At 53.2% G+C, this 15785-nt stretch overlaps 2 protein-coding genes and 1 long non-coding RNA gene across 5 annotated transcripts in view; 2 read left to right on the top strand and 1 right to left on the bottom strand.

Annotated features, from left to right (window-relative positions):
• The first annotated feature begins 236 nt into the window (after positions 1-236).
• Positions 237-6506, top strand: Znf683 (zinc finger protein 683). Its single transcript, XM_075945652.1, has 5 exons — positions 237-527; positions 1188-1264; positions 2193-2860; positions 4923-5051; positions 6030-6506. Exons 1-5 carry the CDS (start codon positions 415-417, stop codon positions 6339-6341), a joined length of 1299 nt encoding a protein of 432 aa, XP_075801767.1. The 5' UTR covers positions 237-414; the 3' UTR covers positions 6342-6506.
• Positions 3425-9019, bottom strand: LOC142833828 (uncharacterized). Of its 2 annotated transcripts, none has more exons than XR_012907450.1 (4): positions 8794-9019; positions 6485-6749; positions 6224-6370; positions 3425-3742 (listed from the first exon to the last, which is right to left on the bottom strand). It is a non-coding gene; the product is annotated as an uncharacterized LOC142833828 (long non-coding RNA). The 2 variants fall into 2 exon arrangements; XR_012907449.1 differs by lacking the exon at positions 3425-3742 and adding an exon at positions 4812-5133.
• Crybg2 (crystallin beta-gamma domain containing 2) overlaps positions 7441-15785 on the top strand; it is a 29640-nt gene continuing 21295 nt past the window's right edge. Inside the window, exons 1-3 of one of the 2 annotated variants that reach the window (XM_075945650.1) lie at positions 7441-8051; positions 10425-10494; positions 12473-13206. In XM_075945650.1, the coding sequence (XP_075801765.1) occupies positions 7939-8051; positions 10425-10494; positions 12473-13206 (917 nt within the window). In that variant the 5' untranslated portion in view covers positions 7441-7938. Of the gene's footprint in view, positions 8052-10424; positions 10495-12472; positions 13207-15514; positions 15657-15785 lie in introns of those variants that run through there. The other variant, XM_075945651.1, reaches the window with a different exon arrangement.

Here is a 15785-nt window from a genome sequence, read left to right on the forward strand (position 1 = left end):
TCTCACACCCTCGGGGGCCTCAGACTGCCCGCCTGTCTGCCCAGCCTCCTTCTCAGCCGGAGAGGGCTGCTGCAGAGCCGGGTGAGGAGCCCACATGGCCAGCTCATGCCTTCCAGGCCACGGTATTTGAGACCTGAGACAGGGGTGGGGAGAGGGAAAAGCAGGGTCTTGGGGGCCTGAGACACTGGACTGAGAATGTTTAGAATCTGAGGGGCATTTGGGGTCTCTTAGGATGGGAGGGGTGACAAATGCCTAGCTAAGTTGACCTCTGTATCGTGTGGCCTCAGATGAAGATGGCAGAGCAGCGGAGTGCTGACTGGCAGCCAGTCAGCTGAACACAGAGAGGGTGCCAGTGCTGTGCCAGCCTTCACAGCCCACCTGGACTCATCCATCTCCCCATCTGGTAGTGGGAACATGAAGGGAAAACCAGCTGCCCAGTGGGTCGTTACCACCAGACTTCTGTGTGGTTTGGGACACTCCCTGTCCCTCAGCTTGGACTTCCAGCCTTGTCACAATGACCGTGGAGGGTGAGACATGCCCATCTCCCTGAGAATGTCTGCCCAATTAAACAGAAGGGTGGAATGCCTGGATGGATGAGACCCTCCCCTTCTTGCTCCAGGCAGAGATGCCAGAGGCCCTGTATACCTGCTTTAGGGGCTCAGATTGTCCTATAGGCAAGAGAAGGGAAAGACCACACAATGTGTAGATAACCGTGGCCTTAGACTTTAGTGGGGGCTCAGAAGCATCCTGTGCCTTTGCTGTCTTGGATGAGGATTTCCAAAGTTTCCTTTGGTCCCATTCAGAACAGTACAAGAGGTGAACACCAGGACGATCAGAAGTTAGGGTGTGGAGGGAGAGCTGAGTGAGTTAAATAGGGAAGAGGGGACAGTCTACGGTCAATGAAAGAAACCCTTGGAGGAGGGAAAGGGAACCATTTGAACGAAGAGATGGTGAGTGGGTGGTCACGGTTTAGCGTCTTCCTTTTAGAAACCAAACCAGGGGTGAGTCTGTGCAAGAGACGCTCAAGGCCTTGGTTCTCGGGCCTTTTTCCTGCTTCTCAGGTCTTCTTAATCAACACTTCTCAGCCACTTCTAGACACAATGGATACTCATGACCTGTCCTTGGCCAGTTGGATGTGCCCCTTGCCTCTGGCACCAGCTAAACCTTCCTTGCTGGCCTTTCCACAGGCTCAGGCCTTATGTCCTGCAGAAGACATTCCTGGACATGACCCCACGGGATCTCAGCGAGGACGTCTCAAACATGAGTGAGTCTGGGGTCTGGGACTGGACCTGAGAGCTTTGTTGGGGGGTGGGGTGTTGAATGGGACACAGGATTTAGGATGGGGCAGGAACTGTGTCACTGGTGAGGATAGAGCCCCAGGCACACTGCTACATTTAGGGTTGGCGCTCTGGCCAGAATTGCCTGTGGCCCTTTCAAGACAACAGCATAGCAGCTGCTGTAGCCGGTCATCAGGCTGGGGGTAACAAAACTGCTGACCTAGAATGTTTGAGCTAGAGCGGGCTTTAATTATTTTTACATTAGTTAGTTCGGTATGTGTATAGGCATGCCCGTGATGGTCAGAGGACAACTTGCAGAACTCAGTTCTCTCCTTCCACCATGTGGCTTCTAGAGCTTGAACTCGGGCCCTCAGGCTTGGTAGCAAGCACCTTTACCTGCTAAGCCATTTTGGTGCCCCTATTATTTTAATTTTTTTGTTCACTTTTATTGGGTTCCATGTAGCCCAGGCTGGCCTCATACTTACTATGCAGCTAAGGCTGCCATTGCATTCTTCCTGATCCTCCTGCCTCCACTTCCCAAGTTCTGTGATCACAGGCATGCACCACCATGCCCAGCAAAGAACCGAACATTTTACTAAACTTGCTTTAATGTAAATTTAGTTGTGTGTTCAGCAGCTGCCCCTTGGGACCCTTGTGTGACCTCCTCTTGACCCATAGCATCCAAATTTATATACTTAATCTGGGGCCTCTCCCTTAAACTTCAGCTAATCTTGACCTCTCCGGCTGCCTATACAGCTTTTTCTCCCTAAAACTGTCAGGCTTAGTAGCAGTGGGGAAACTGAGTCCCATAGGGACGTGCCCAGCCCAAGATGCCTCATCACTGGGCAGGCTTACAGGGGACAGATGTGCAGTCCAGACTGCAGGGGGCCTGATCATCTTCCCTTTCTGGTTTAGAGCACCAGTCACCGGGCCTGCACGGAGACTCTATGGTCAGTGAGAAACTCACAACCAACGACCCAAGCAGAGACGAGATGGAAAACCCACCAGAAAGAGTCTCCTGCCTACCCATCCCCCCTCTCACCAGCTCCTCCCCAGATGTCAGGCTGGACAGAAAGAGCTCCAGTCCCTCGACCTGCTGGCCCTGGCTTCCTCCAACCATCATCTCCAAGCAACTCCCCGTCTACATCTGCCCAGTCTTTCCCGAGTACCCAGTTTTCCTGCCTCCCCCTTACCTATTCACATATGGGGCCCTACCTTCAGCCCAATGTCCGTACCTCTTCATGCTGCCCCCAGACACCTCATACCCCATAGTGGCTGCATCCAGCTTGCCTATGACAGCCGATGGAGCTGGGCCCCATATCACCCAGGAGAAGCCCCTGCTGCTCTACTCAGGGGATTTCCAGAGTGCTGGACACACCCTATACCCCCAGGTCAGGAGCCGGAGCTCTAGAAATGCTTCAGCCTTCTCCCCAGGACGGGCTGGCGTGGCAGCTTCTGCAAAGCGGCCAGGCTCCCAGGCCAGTGTCGTAACCCTGCCCTACCCTCTGAAGAAAAAGAATGGGAAAATCCTATACGAGTGCAATGTGTGTGGCAAGAATTTTGGGCAGCTCTCCAACCTCAAGGTATCACCTTTCAGGGTTCAGGGCTCTCTTGCCTTTCCCCTTTCCTGAAGTCTGGAAGCCACTCCCGGGAACCTCCTAGGGCCAAAGGGTCTTGAGGTTCACCCAGGCGGAAATCCAGGATAAGCTGAACACTGTCTGGTTTTGGTGGAGCGTACTTTAGACTCTGTCAGGAGACCGTGGCAAGAGAGTGACAGAAGATATCCAAGACCAGTTTGGGCAATATAACGAAACTCCTCCTGTCTTAGTTAGGGTTGCTATTGCTGTGACCACGGCAACTTATAAGGAAAAGCGTTTAACTGGGCATGGCCTGCAGTTCAGTGGTTTAGTCCATTATACGGGAAGCATGGCAACATGGAGGCAGACAGGTACTAGAGAGGTAGCCGAAAGTTCTACGTCTGGATCCTCAGGCAGCAGGAACAGAGGGAGACACACTGACTAGGCTGGAGCTTCTGAGACCTCCAAGCCTGCCCGCAATAACCTGCTTCCTCCAGCAAAACCACACCCACTTCAGCAAATCCACACTTCCTAATAGCGTCAGTCTCCATGAGACCATTTTCTTTCTTTCTTTTCTTTCTTTCTTTCTTTCTTTCTTTCTTTCTTTCTTTCTTTCTTTCTTTCTTTCTTTCTTTCTTTCTTTCTTTCTTTATCTCTCTCTCTCTCTCTCTCCCTTCCTCCATCCTTTCTTTCTTTCTTTTGTTTCTTTCCTTCCTTCCTTTTTTTTTCTTTTCTGTTTTGAAACAGGTATTTTCTATGTAGCTCTGGCTATCCTGGAACTCACTCTGTAAGTCAGCCTTGCCTCTACCTCCCAAGTGTTGAGATTAAAGGTGTGTGCCACCACTGCTTGGCTCTATGGGGCCATTTTCATCCAAACTTCCACACCATCTAAAAAACAAAAAGAAACTTTAAAAAAAGCCAGGTGTGGTGGCTTTTAATCCCAGAACCTGGGAGACAGAGGCAAGCAGATCTGAGAGGGTTTGAGGCCAGCTTGGTCTACATATCAAGTTCCAGGCCAACTAGAATTACATAGGGAGGCCCCATCTCAAAAAGATAAAGGGTGTGTGTGTGCATGTCAGAGTCTCCTCCATCCTGAGAGACTGTCTGTCAGATCACTTTAAGTTAAAAACGAGAAATTGAGGTAAGCACTGTTGATTAGTGGGTTAGAGCTTGGATTTCAGTTTCTTGGCAACAACTACTGAGCTCTCTCCCAGACAGCATCCTCTCTGGGTCCCCGACTAAGCCTCCTTCTTGTTTTTGAAGATCAAAGAGGAGGAATGGGTAGGCTTTGGTGACTCAAGACCACAGTCTTACAACCTTTCTCAAGTGGGATCCCACAAATCAGGCCAGGGGCTGCAGGTGTCTTCATGTACATCATCCAGCAGGGGATGCCCACAGGGGCCCCTCACTGGTAGCCACAAGCTATATGTAGGATATGGTTACTGGGGAGACAGCTTTACTGTATCCTCCAAGGAAGGACTGCTTAAGCCTTAACAAACCTCAAGCCACCACTCAGAGGGCTAACAAACCTGCAGATTCCCAGGCTCCAGCCTCAGAGATGATGGCTCAGCTGACCTAAAGGTCAACCCCTAGACTCTGCATTTTTTAAAATGTATTTATTTTATGTGCATCGGTGTTTTGCTATGGGTGTCAGATCCCCTGGAACTGAAGTTATGGACTGTTGTGAGCTGCCATGTGGGTGCTGGGAATTGAACCCATGACCTCTGGAAGAGCAGTCATTGCTCTTATCCACTGAGCCATCTCTCCAGCCCATAGACTCTGCACTGTTTTTAGCATACTCCCAAGGTCACACGTGATGCTGCTGGTCTGTGAATTGCACCCCAAGGAGCTATTCAAGGGGATACCTGAGGTACCCCTTATCTATCTTCCTGAATCTCTGCTACAGAGCAGACCAAAAAATGAAAGTGCCCTGGGTATTGCTAATGTCTGAGGGAAGTGATAAGTCCTGGATGACAGCAAAGGGTCCTGTGGAGGGCTTTGGGTGGAGATTTGGAGTGGACTCTGAGCCCTGTTAGACATTCCGGGCAGCTGGCAATACTTCTTCCAGGTCCACCTGCGTGTGCACAGTGGAGAGCGTCCATTTCAGTGTGCCCTGTGTCAGAAGAGCTTCACCCAGCTGGCCCACCTACAGAAGCACCACCTGGTGCACACCGGGGAGCGGCCCCACCAGTGCCGGGTGAGACCCCTCTTCCCTTGCAGCTTGGTGAGGAATTCTAGGTCCCTGGAGGGATGGCTCCTGGGCCTCTGTTTCCCAAATCCTGAGTAAATAAAGATGGAGAGAAGGTGGGAAGATAGCTAGTGGTGAGAGCTTGTGTGTGTGTGCGTGCGTGTGTATGTACAAGCACACATACAAGCATGCTCAAGCACAGGCAGGCCACTGGAATGTGGAGGAGAAAACACGGCTGCACGCCTGTGCAAGGAGAGTAACGAAGTTGCAGACCCTGGAGCATGCACCCCCTCTCCTGCCTCCCTGGATAGTTGAAGGAGCCATAGCAGATAGGAAATATCCAAATAGGCAAACAATTGGATCAGTGCAGCTCCTCGAGTCTGGCCTCATTCTTTGGGAAGGCAGAGGCGGGGAATCTCTTCCTGTTCCAAGGGGCAGAAAGGAGAGCACTGTAGCGGTTATGAGTCTAGGTTATGAATTCAGACCACTGTTCAGCTCCTAGCTTCTCCTCCCGACTTTGGCTAGAGGTTCCCTTCCCCTGAGTCCCTGCTCTTTCGCTGGGGTTTAGTGATGCTTCTTGGGAAGACTATGCAAGGTCAGTTCCTGGCTTGACCAGCTCCGGGGTAGATGTCGACTACCCGCCTGATGCTGCGCCCGCCCAATGCTGCAGCCCCTTGCATCATGGTTCTAAGTGATATTAACCTTATTCGGGCTTCCCTAACTAATGAGGCTAGGAATTAGTGCTCGTCTATAACTGACAGAGAAAGAAAGAAGCTCGGGGAAGCTATACAAAGTCACAAAGGAAGTAAAGGAGAATGCTAGCCCCCACCTGCCAGGCTCTAGTGTGCCCTGTTGTGGGTCCCGGGGAGAGAAGCCTCTGGGTCTGCAGTTGACAGGGAGGTGGGTGTGTCCATGACAGGTGGGATGGGGAGAGAGGCCCTGAGCCCATTGGAGGGCGAGGATGACCTGAGTGCCCATTTCTGTCAGATATGCCACAAACGTTTCAGCAGCTCCAGCAACCTGAAGACCCACCTCCGCCTGCACTCAGGTGCCCAACCCCTTCAGTGCAACATCTGTTCCAGCGGCTTCGCCCCGCGTGTCCATCTGAAGCTGCACCATAGGCTGCAGGCTCCTCAGCCCTGTAGCCTGGCCCACCCCCACCTGCCCCTCACCTCTCTCACCTGCCTTGCCCAGTGGCACCGAGGAGCACTAGCTCTCGTGGAGGACTCATCGGAGAAGATGGGCTGGGATGTGGACAAGCTCAAGGTGTCTTCAGTGTCCCCGGGAAAGCAAGGGTAGCCAGCCTGAGCAGTGGGGCTAGGGTTGCTCTGGGAACAGAGTGTTGGCAATTAAAAGATTCTCCCAGTGCTGAGTGAAGACCTCCTGAGTGTCTCTAATGGAGGGAAATGTCCCCTGTGCACCTGCCAGATCCCGTCCCTCACCTGGGAGCAGGGCAGGGCACACAGCCCGTGTGGGGTAGGAACATGCAACCATCCACCTCAGACCAGGTTTGGGTTCCACTCCTTGTTTGTGACCCATCTGGGGCTGAGCCCTCCATCTCATTTCTCCAGAGGACAGTGCGGCCTTTCAGGACCGGATGAAGGCAGAGTGTCCTCGGTGGGAGGAGGGGCACCGCAGGCAGGAGGACTAGAGCCATTCCATTATGATCAGCCACGTTAGTTGCCTGGGCTGATGGACGAAGAGCACCTGGAAGTAATGGGAGAATGAAGCAAGAACTGATTTGTGTGCCGTCCAAACACGGGACACGTTGCCCTCCTTCCTGAACGCCTTAACCCAACACCTTCCCTATTGTCCATGCGCTCCGGACGCCTTCTAATCTCAGTTCCTACACAGCCAACGCAGAGAGGTCAGCTGGTATTACTAATCCTGCCATCTCCAAGGGATAGGGGTGAGAAAGAGACGCAGATAGATTTTCCTGTCCTCTCATGATCCAGAATCATGAGGTCCCTGATATACCAGGACCAGAGGGCAGGGGGTATTCAGCCAATTAGGACTACAGACAGGGAAAAGAGTGGGGGTAACAGCCCGACCGGTGGCTAATCTCCACGGGATCCCCTCAGATGTGCAAAGTGTTCCCTTCCTCCACGTATGAGCCAGGCGGCATAAGGTGGGAAATGGAACTGCCCAGGAAGAACAGGGTAGAGCCTCAATAAAGGAAGGCTACAGAGAATGACTCATATTTAGCCACTGTGAGGTTCTTTTGGCCGACCTGCGGCAGAGGGCGCCAGTCGCGCCTCCGTTTGGTTTCCTGTGGCTTCCTCATCTCCAAAAGGAGTGACAATCCCACTCCACGTGGTGGGTGGCACCGAGACAGAGAGAACCCTCCTAGGTAGCCCCTAAGGCGATGGCAGGTGGGCTTCGGCTCACCTTTGTCACACCTTTGGGTAGCGGGGATGCCAACCCCTGGGCTTGGCCCCACCCTGTTGATAGGCGTCTGCCCGCTTCCTGTCCGCGCTCGCTCAGCTCCTTTACCGTGCACCTCCCTAGGCTCGGTCCAGCTCCCAGGCCCCGGCGGGTCCCAGACTTCCTTCGTCTTTGCTCAGGTCCCTCTTCTCGAGTGCTCACACAAACCCACCTCCGACATACGGAGGCGTGAAGTTGCAGGGCGTACTGAGCAGAGAGCAGAGTTCGAAAGAAGGGGTTCGGTGTGGGAGTGCTCTGGACTAGGACCTGGGGTGTTCAAGGTCCCCTGAAGGTGCACCTGCTTCCCAGGAACCGGGCAACTTCTGGATCAGTCCCCGCCCGCGGCCCTTGCGAGAGAGATTGCTGTTTGCTCAGGAGGACGGGCCGGAGGTGGTGCTTCTCTGCCTGGACAGCGGATCCAGGTGGCACCTGCAGCCAAGCACCCCGTCGGCTCAAGCCCTATGATCTCGCCATGAGAGAGCCACGCAAGGGCTTCGGGGCTCGCCTGGTCCGGCTCTTGACTGGACTAGGGGGCCGAAGGGAGCGCAGGGGCAAGATCTCAAAGGAGACCAGACTCCCGGATAGGTGAGGGGAGATGGAGAAAGGCTGGGTGGGGCGTCCCTGGCCTAGGGGTATGTGTTTGGGATTACTGTGTATTAAAGTTTAATGAGTGTTCAAATCAGCATGTGACTATCTTAGAGCACAAAAATATAAGTGACGATGTGCCATGATTTGGATCTGTGAATCTGTGAATTGTGGGATTTCTCTGTGGACTTTTAATTTTTTTATTTATTTTTTGTCTTAGAAAATACAGTATCCCCATGTCGTAATATGTATGTAGAGTAGCCATGGCCTCAAACTTGTGACAATTCTCCCGCCCAGTCTCCCAAGTGCTGGGATTACAAATATGCTATATTACATTGGACAGGTCCTTGTGCTTTTTTTTTTTTTTAATTTAAGCAACTTTGAGAACTTCCTGTCAGGCAAGCTGCTTACTGACCCATCCAGTAGTACCTCCTCCTGCTGCCCGCTGTGGACTTTGGTTCTCACCTCACAGGTCAATGTTTCTTTCTTTGGCTCTTGTGAGTCTGATAGGTCCTGGAGCTGTCTTTGCACTGTGTTTGCCCCCAGATGCCACACATAGGCTTCTCTCTGTCATCCTGAATCCTAGAGAGATAGCTCTAGACTGTACCCACCACCAACCTTCATATGCCCCTTGCTTCCTGCTTTTCCCAATGATCTGAAGCAGCCCTCCCGGCGGCCCTGCGAGGCCTGTGTTCCGTGTGACTCAGATCCAGAAGAGTTTCAGAGAAGTGAGGTCACCTACCTAAAGTCACGCAGCTGGGAAGAGGTGACGCTGTGACACGCCCCTTAGCTGGCTGCCTTCTGAACTTCTCCAAGAGCTCTGCTGCTATGGAGGTGACCAGATGGGAAAGCCATGATGGTAGGCTGCTACCCACAGTTGCCTGCTGCCTGAGTCACATGAGCGAGTTCCTTCCCCTCTCTGAGCCCTTCATGGTGGGTTGTCTGAGAACAGCCTATCCTGTGGTTGGCTGAGCCTGTTGGCTTCAGGGGGGGCAGTGAAGATCTGAGAGGCCCCTGGAGCTCATAGGCCCTGCGTGAACAGAGCGTGTGGGTGTGCTGACAGAACTGGGTGTTGGGTGTTTATATGTCTGTGCAGTTACTGGGCAATTTGTTCAGATCTTATCGTGACGCAGCTGTCTTCAGGCCTGCTGGCCCAGGAGGGATGAGGGCGTGGTGGGGGCAGAGGGGAGGGGTTTGTGTTGCTCTCTCACCCTGAAGAAGGGAGGGCCCAGCCACCCTGTGCCTGGAAGCCTGAGTGCCCTGGGGTGCCCACACCCTGCCAGGGCTCTGCCCACCCCCACCTGGAAGACACACCCTCTCCCTTACCCTGTCTGGCAGAAACCTGCCCTATAGGCCTGATAGGTTCTCCCTACACCCCTCCAGACTCAGCGAGGAGTCTGGCTTGGGGTTCGGGTGAGTCAGGAGTGAGGAGAGCAGGAACTGGAACGCAGGGCCCGCATGATGATACGTGCTCACTGTGAATACAGTCGGACCCCGCTCTTACCGGCCGTGGGAATGGGACCCTGAACAGGCCTCTGATCCTTGATTACTCGGGAGAGGGGCAAAGGGCTGGTAACACACTTGTAAATCTTTCTCTCATTAATTCAACATCCAATCAAGCTTTGCAGTAGGATAGTCAAGGTTACCGTATTCTAAAGCTCACTAGCTGTGTGACCCCGGAACAAGTGACTTTGACTCTCTGTGCCTCTGTTTTTCTCATCTGAAGTCCCTAGGCACTGATATATATATATATATATATATATTTTTTTTTTTTTCTGAGACAGGGTTTCTCTGTAGCTTTGGAGCCTGTCCTGGAACTAGCTCTTGTAGACCAGGCTGCTGATATTTTTCTAATGCCTAAAAGAGATCAGATAGGCACAGACCCTAGGGTTGAGCCTGACACCTGGAGGCTCTTGGTAAACATGAAGCACTGAAATCATCTGGGCACTGTCCTCTTGTGGTGTGAATGTGTGTGTGTGTGTGCATGTGAGTGTGTGTCTGTGTGTGTTCCTGCATGTGAGTATCTTATCTGTGTGTGTCTGTGTGTGTGAGTGTGCCTGTGTGTTTGACAGTGTATATATTTGTCTCTGTGACATTGTGTGTCTGCATGTTAAGTGTGCATGTGTGTGGGACAGTATGTGTCTGTGTGTGAGTGTGTGTGTGTCTGTGTGTGAGTGTGTGTATGTGTGTGTGTTGGGGAAGTGGTGAAGGAAGCAGAGGAGGCTGTTGGTAAACCTTCTCCAAAGGCTTCAGTGGCTCGTGCAGCCGAGTTGTGGGCCCTGGATTAGGTGGGTGAGGGGCTGCTAGATTCAGTCTGCCAGGTGTTGGGACAGCAGGATTCTGCTCATTCTTTTCCCTGTGCTTCCTTCCCAGGCCCTGGGGTGGCCAGAGCTGCCCTGACCTTGCTCAGGATCAGGGCAGCAACAACAATGTCAGCCTCAAGGTAGGATGAACGCAAATGGCAGGAGGTTGGGGGCAGGAGCTCTGGAGGGCTGGGCAGGGTGAGGAGCCTAGACTTGGGGGCTCCCTCTTTGCTTCCACTGCCTTGTGTGACCCTGGAGATCTCTCCCCTTCTCTGCAAAGGGGACAAGACAATAATGCCTCTGTCAGAACTATGGGGAGGAGTTCAGTAATAGATGCAGGAGGCCAACAGCGTCTGGGTGTCAAAAATGTGTCCGTTCAGTGCTGGGGAGCTGGCTCTATGGTCAAGAGCACTAGCTGCCTCCAGAAGGCCTGACACCAGTTCCCAGAACCCACATCTGACGATACACAACTGTCTGTAACTTTAGCTTCAAAGAATCCAATGCCATCTTCTGGACTCCACGGATACCTGCATGTATCTCTACACACAGACACATGCGTGTACGCATAACCTAAGAATAAAAATCAATGTTTAATGAGTAAAAAGACAAAATGTTTAAACAATAAGTAAAAGTGTGCATGTAGTTCTGGGGTGCTGGGGAGGCGCACAGCTGCCACGGGGCTTGTTTTCAGGGCCCCCTGCTCCTCCAGCGCCTTTGACCTTCATTCCTCGTGGCCTTTTCTTCTTATTTCCTGACCTAGTCCTACAGATGTGATACAGGGCCTGTGATTTAGCCTCCTGCATGCTCTCCCTCTCTGCAACGGGGACCTGAGCCATAAGTAGGAGAGGGACGGGGTTCTCCCTTTGGGGGACAGACACCTCCCATCCCTAGAGTCACTCGGGGCAGTCAAGTCACCCCGCTTTGGTCCTCCTTGTATAACTGAGCTCCCCTGTGCTTGGGTACTTGAACCATTCACGTAACACCCCAGGAGTGGGATGCTCAGTTTACATTCCCACATATCAGGATGTGAAGATGGGAGTGATTTACCTCCACTAGCATGGTGCAGCTGGGGTCCAGGCCCAGGTTGCCTCCACATCCTTCCTGTCTCCGGTGTCGCCGGGTGTCTAATCCCTGGGGAATGAGAGGTCCTATCTATTTCATAAATGAGTAACTTAAAGATGATGGAATCAAGCCTGGCAGTGGTGGCACACGCCTTTAATTCCAGCACATGGGAGGCAGAGGCAAGCAGATCTCTGTGAGTTTAAGTCTAGCTTGGTCAACATAGTAAGGATAGCCAGAGCTACCTAGTGAGACCCTGTCTTGAAACAAAGATGATGGGCAGAAAAAAAAATCACCCTTGCTAGGTGGGATTTTGTTCCTAGATTTGATTTTCCCAATGCCAAGGACACAAGTCTATCCTTGAAAACTGGTAGTGTGAGGCCAGTGTCCACTTTGGCCTGGGATCCTTACCCTCTTCCCCCTGTTCCCACGACCAGCCAGGCTGGATCCCAGGGAGAACAACAGGCAGGCCAGGAATCGTCCCCTTCTTTGGCACCGGGATAGGGGGCTCTCCCTTGCTTCTCTCTCGCCCTGTATTTCTCTCAATGCCAATATGCACCCTCCCAGGTCTACTGTGGGAACTTGGGACTGGGAGGGTTTAAGGGAAGTGGTGCAGGCCTTTTGGTGGCTGGGAGCTGGCGAGGCTGTGTGCAGTCATGCCAGGTATTCCCACACATCCCTAATCCCTAGATTAGGGCCAGAGGCTGGGCACTCTGAGGGAGCAGCAACAGGATTGGGAGGCAGCTTCAGGAAGGGCAGGCACGGCTGGGTCCTGCAGCCGTCCCTATCCGCAGGGGCAGCAGTATGATGCCCGAGGGTAAGGAGACTTTACCTCCCTGCTGTATGACTGTCTTCTCCAGGCTTCACTTTCTGTGTAAGTAAAATCGGAGAGCAAAGACTTGGCCAGGGTCCTGCCCCATTTTCTAGCTCTGAGAGTCCTGCTCAGTTTCCTGTGGGTCAAGGAGATTGACCAAGAATAGCCAGAGGTACCCAGATTCCAGAGGGGAGATGCCATCACCAAGTCCCTGTCACTACGTTCCTGCTTCTGCTTCCCACCAGGTCCAAAGCAAAAGCCATTCAGAATGGGACCTTCAAGTCAGGAGCCATGGTGGTTTCTGGAGTCAGAAGCGACTGCACATCTCAGGAAGACGAAGCGAACCCCTGGGGAGGCTACAGAGGCCAGCCGTGGGCAGTGCCGGTGACTTGGCCTCCTGTGGCCCTATGGAGCATGAGTGCCCAGCACCAGCAGGCTCTGCGGAAGCCATTGATGGTGTCGGTCATCCCTCCTGCCTGGACCCTGCTCCTTCTTGTTTGAAACAGGGATCCCCAGGCGACACCTGCCAGCACCCCCAATACAGCACCCCAGAGGTTCTGCTGAGGCCAGAGACATCCAGCAACCTGGAAGATGCACCCCTATTGCCCCACCCGGTGTCCTTTCTCACAGAAGCAAGGCCAAAGGGCAGGCCTGACACCCCAGAGCCAGCCCAGCCAGAGCCAGAGCCACTATGTACTGGTCCCGGTGTCAAAAGGACCCGCTACCACATCACTGTCACCCTGCAGGGGTGCGGGCAGGCACCTGGGGAGGAGGGTAAGGAACCGGCCAGACCAGATCCCCACCCCTGTGGCCCCGAGGAATCCAGGGGTTGGCAGGAGCCTCCCCAGGAACTCCGCCCCATCACCGAGTGTCCAATCAACCTGCCTGAGGAGCCACGGCTGAGTGTCCCACAGCATCAGGGAAGCAAGGCCCAGCAGGAGCTCAGAGAGGGCTGGGAGCCTGGATCCCCACACAGCAGGTAAATAAAGGCTGGTGCCTGAGGGACATGATGGTGGGAGGGTGGCCTGGGGTGGCAACCCCTGCTCGGGTCCCTCTGTCTTGTTTCTGGGCTTCTCAGGCTTGAGATTCCCATTCATTTGGTACCTTGAGAGTGAGCTAACTCTGTGTCCGCTCCCGATTCTCTGCTTCTCCCCTTACCCCCCCCCCCCCCCGCACTCCCAGGTATGCCTCCTAAAACCCAGCCCTGCCTTCCTCCCCTGCCCACCCTCAGGAGGGAAAATCTCATCACAGAGAGGCTAACCTTCCTTTTCTTAACTGCTGTTACTCGTGGATTCTTTGCAAGAGATCACAGAGCCAGCCTGGGAATGGGCTTCTAGACAAGGTGTTGGGTACCCAGGCATAGGTTCCTTAACTTCTCTGGGTCTTGCTTTGTTGACCCAGAGAGTTGGGTATGGCAGTCAGAGATGAGGAAGAAGGAGGTGTCTGAGGGAGCATGCTTTGAACCTCATTCAGCTGGGCCGCTAAAATGCAGGATGCTTATTAATAATTACACACCATTGGCAGTGCAATTATCCCACCTGGCTCTGCCGGCAGCCTAAGAAGAGGCGCCAAGACTCCCAAGCTTAGATTTTTATTTGTGTTGAAGTGAGTCTGCCTGGTAGGCTGGGGAGGGGGTGGAGTGCAAATCCCTCAGAACTCACTGAGGACCAAACATGGGATCTCGCAAGGGAAGAGTCCTGCGCTTGGTGGCCTCTGAGAAACTCCTACTGACGGTGGCGGCACCTGCCATCAGTGGCTGGTCTTTTTTAAGAATAATTTGATTTAATTCAGTAACTAGGGGCTAAGCTTTCCATTACCCCCAGCTAATTGGAGAATCAGGGAACTGAGGCTCAGTAAGGATAAGTCTCTTTCCTAAAACCAACTAGATAGTCAGAATTCAAAGCCAGGTTTGTCTATGCCCTGGCCATCCTCCCCCGGCCCCCACCTGCCTTGTAAGGAGGCCTCTGTGGCTGTGCAGAGCTCAGCGAGGCCCTGTGGTTGCTGTGTGGAACACTGTGGATCTGACAGTGCCCTTAATAGAGACCAAAGCATGAAGACTCAGGTCCCCCTGGGTAGGAGCTGGTGTGCCTGGTTCTGTGCCTAGGGAGGAGGACATGGGTGGCTCAGACTGGCCCTGAGAGCTGCCAGGTTACTCCAGCATGGGAAGACAGCCTGTAAAAGGATGAGGGGGTGGGAGGTGAGCTGGGCTTAGAGAGAAGCGGGGAACAGATAGTGGGGTGGGCAGGGGAACACGGGGTTCTGGTTGGTTGCAATCTTGATGAACAGAGACTGGAATCTGTAATCCACTTAGAAATGAAGGAGGGTGACATCCCCCCCCGGGGACATTGTCCTTCTGTGTCCACTTTCTGCTGCAAGGTTCTCAACTAAGGTAGGGAAAGGGGCAGAGAACAGCCAGGGCAGAAACTGGGATTGTAGAAGCTATGTGTGCACCGAGTACGTATCCCTGTTCAAGGGCAGGAAAGAGAGAACTTGTCCGTGGTTGTAAACTAAATGGGTATGTGCTGGGGATACGTGCACATGTGTGTTATGGTGCCTGTGTGTTTCGTGGTGGAGCATGTGGCTTGCCTGCCTCTTGTGTTGCGGGGTCTCTGTGTGTTTGTGTCTCTTGGTGTGTGCCCATGCGTGTGGTGGTGCGCGTTCCTGGCTGTGTTTGTCTAGGTGGGTGTCTGTGTATTTTTGTGCTCTGTTACGTGCTGGCTCTTTGGCTCTGTGAATACCTGTCTGATGTAGCATGTGTTTGGCAGCATGTGGGCCTGTGGACTGGTTTGGCCTAGTTTGGGGGTGACTCACAGGTAAGCGGAGAGAATCCCAGGACTTGTTGGGTTAGATGAGATTTTTTTCCCACACTCCCCCCCTCACTTCCCTCCTTAGCCTCTCCCTTCCCATCCCCACACACCTTGTTTAGAGGTCATAGGTCACCTTGCTAGCAAATCCACTTGTGAACTCAGGCCCTTGAGACGAGAGGGCTCTGGGAACAGGCACTTCTGTTTGCAGGGGCAGTAACTAGGTTACTGGGGTGTGTCTGCAGACAAAGACAAAAATGGGGAGCTATAGGCAGGCACATTCCAACACAGGTAAAGGCAATCTAGCAGTCATGACTGTCCAGGGATGAGACAGGTGAACTGTCAGGAGGTGACCTCCCTGTCCCTAGAAGTATGCAGGCATAAGCTGTGACCACATGCCTGAGGAATGAATGGCCATCAGGGGGTGTTGTCCCAGGGTTGGGCTGGGCTGAGAAAGGCATGGAACTGATTGCTGGGAGTCATCAATAGACTCCGGGCTGGCCGGAGTCAACTTCCCCTGAGCTGTTTTCCTGAGACTTTGCCGAAGCCCATGGGACTTTCCAGACATCTGGACCTTTAGCTGTGGACTCTGGGGATATCACCTTCATAAGAAAACTAGCTTTGGGTGAGTTTGACTGGCAGTTGGCCCCATGGGCGAGTTATAACTCAAGCTCTGCCTTTTGCCATCAGCGACAAGGGGCGGGAGGGGGATGAAGATAGCGGTTGTTACTCAGAAATGGAGAGGGGTCATCCC

This window comes from Microtus pennsylvanicus, chromosome 13, assembly GCF_037038515.1.
Source record: "Microtus pennsylvanicus isolate mMicPen1 chromosome 13, mMicPen1.hap1, whole genome shotgun sequence".
In the NCBI taxonomy this organism is placed as follows: domain Eukaryota; kingdom Metazoa; phylum Chordata; class Mammalia; order Rodentia; family Cricetidae; genus Microtus; species Microtus pennsylvanicus.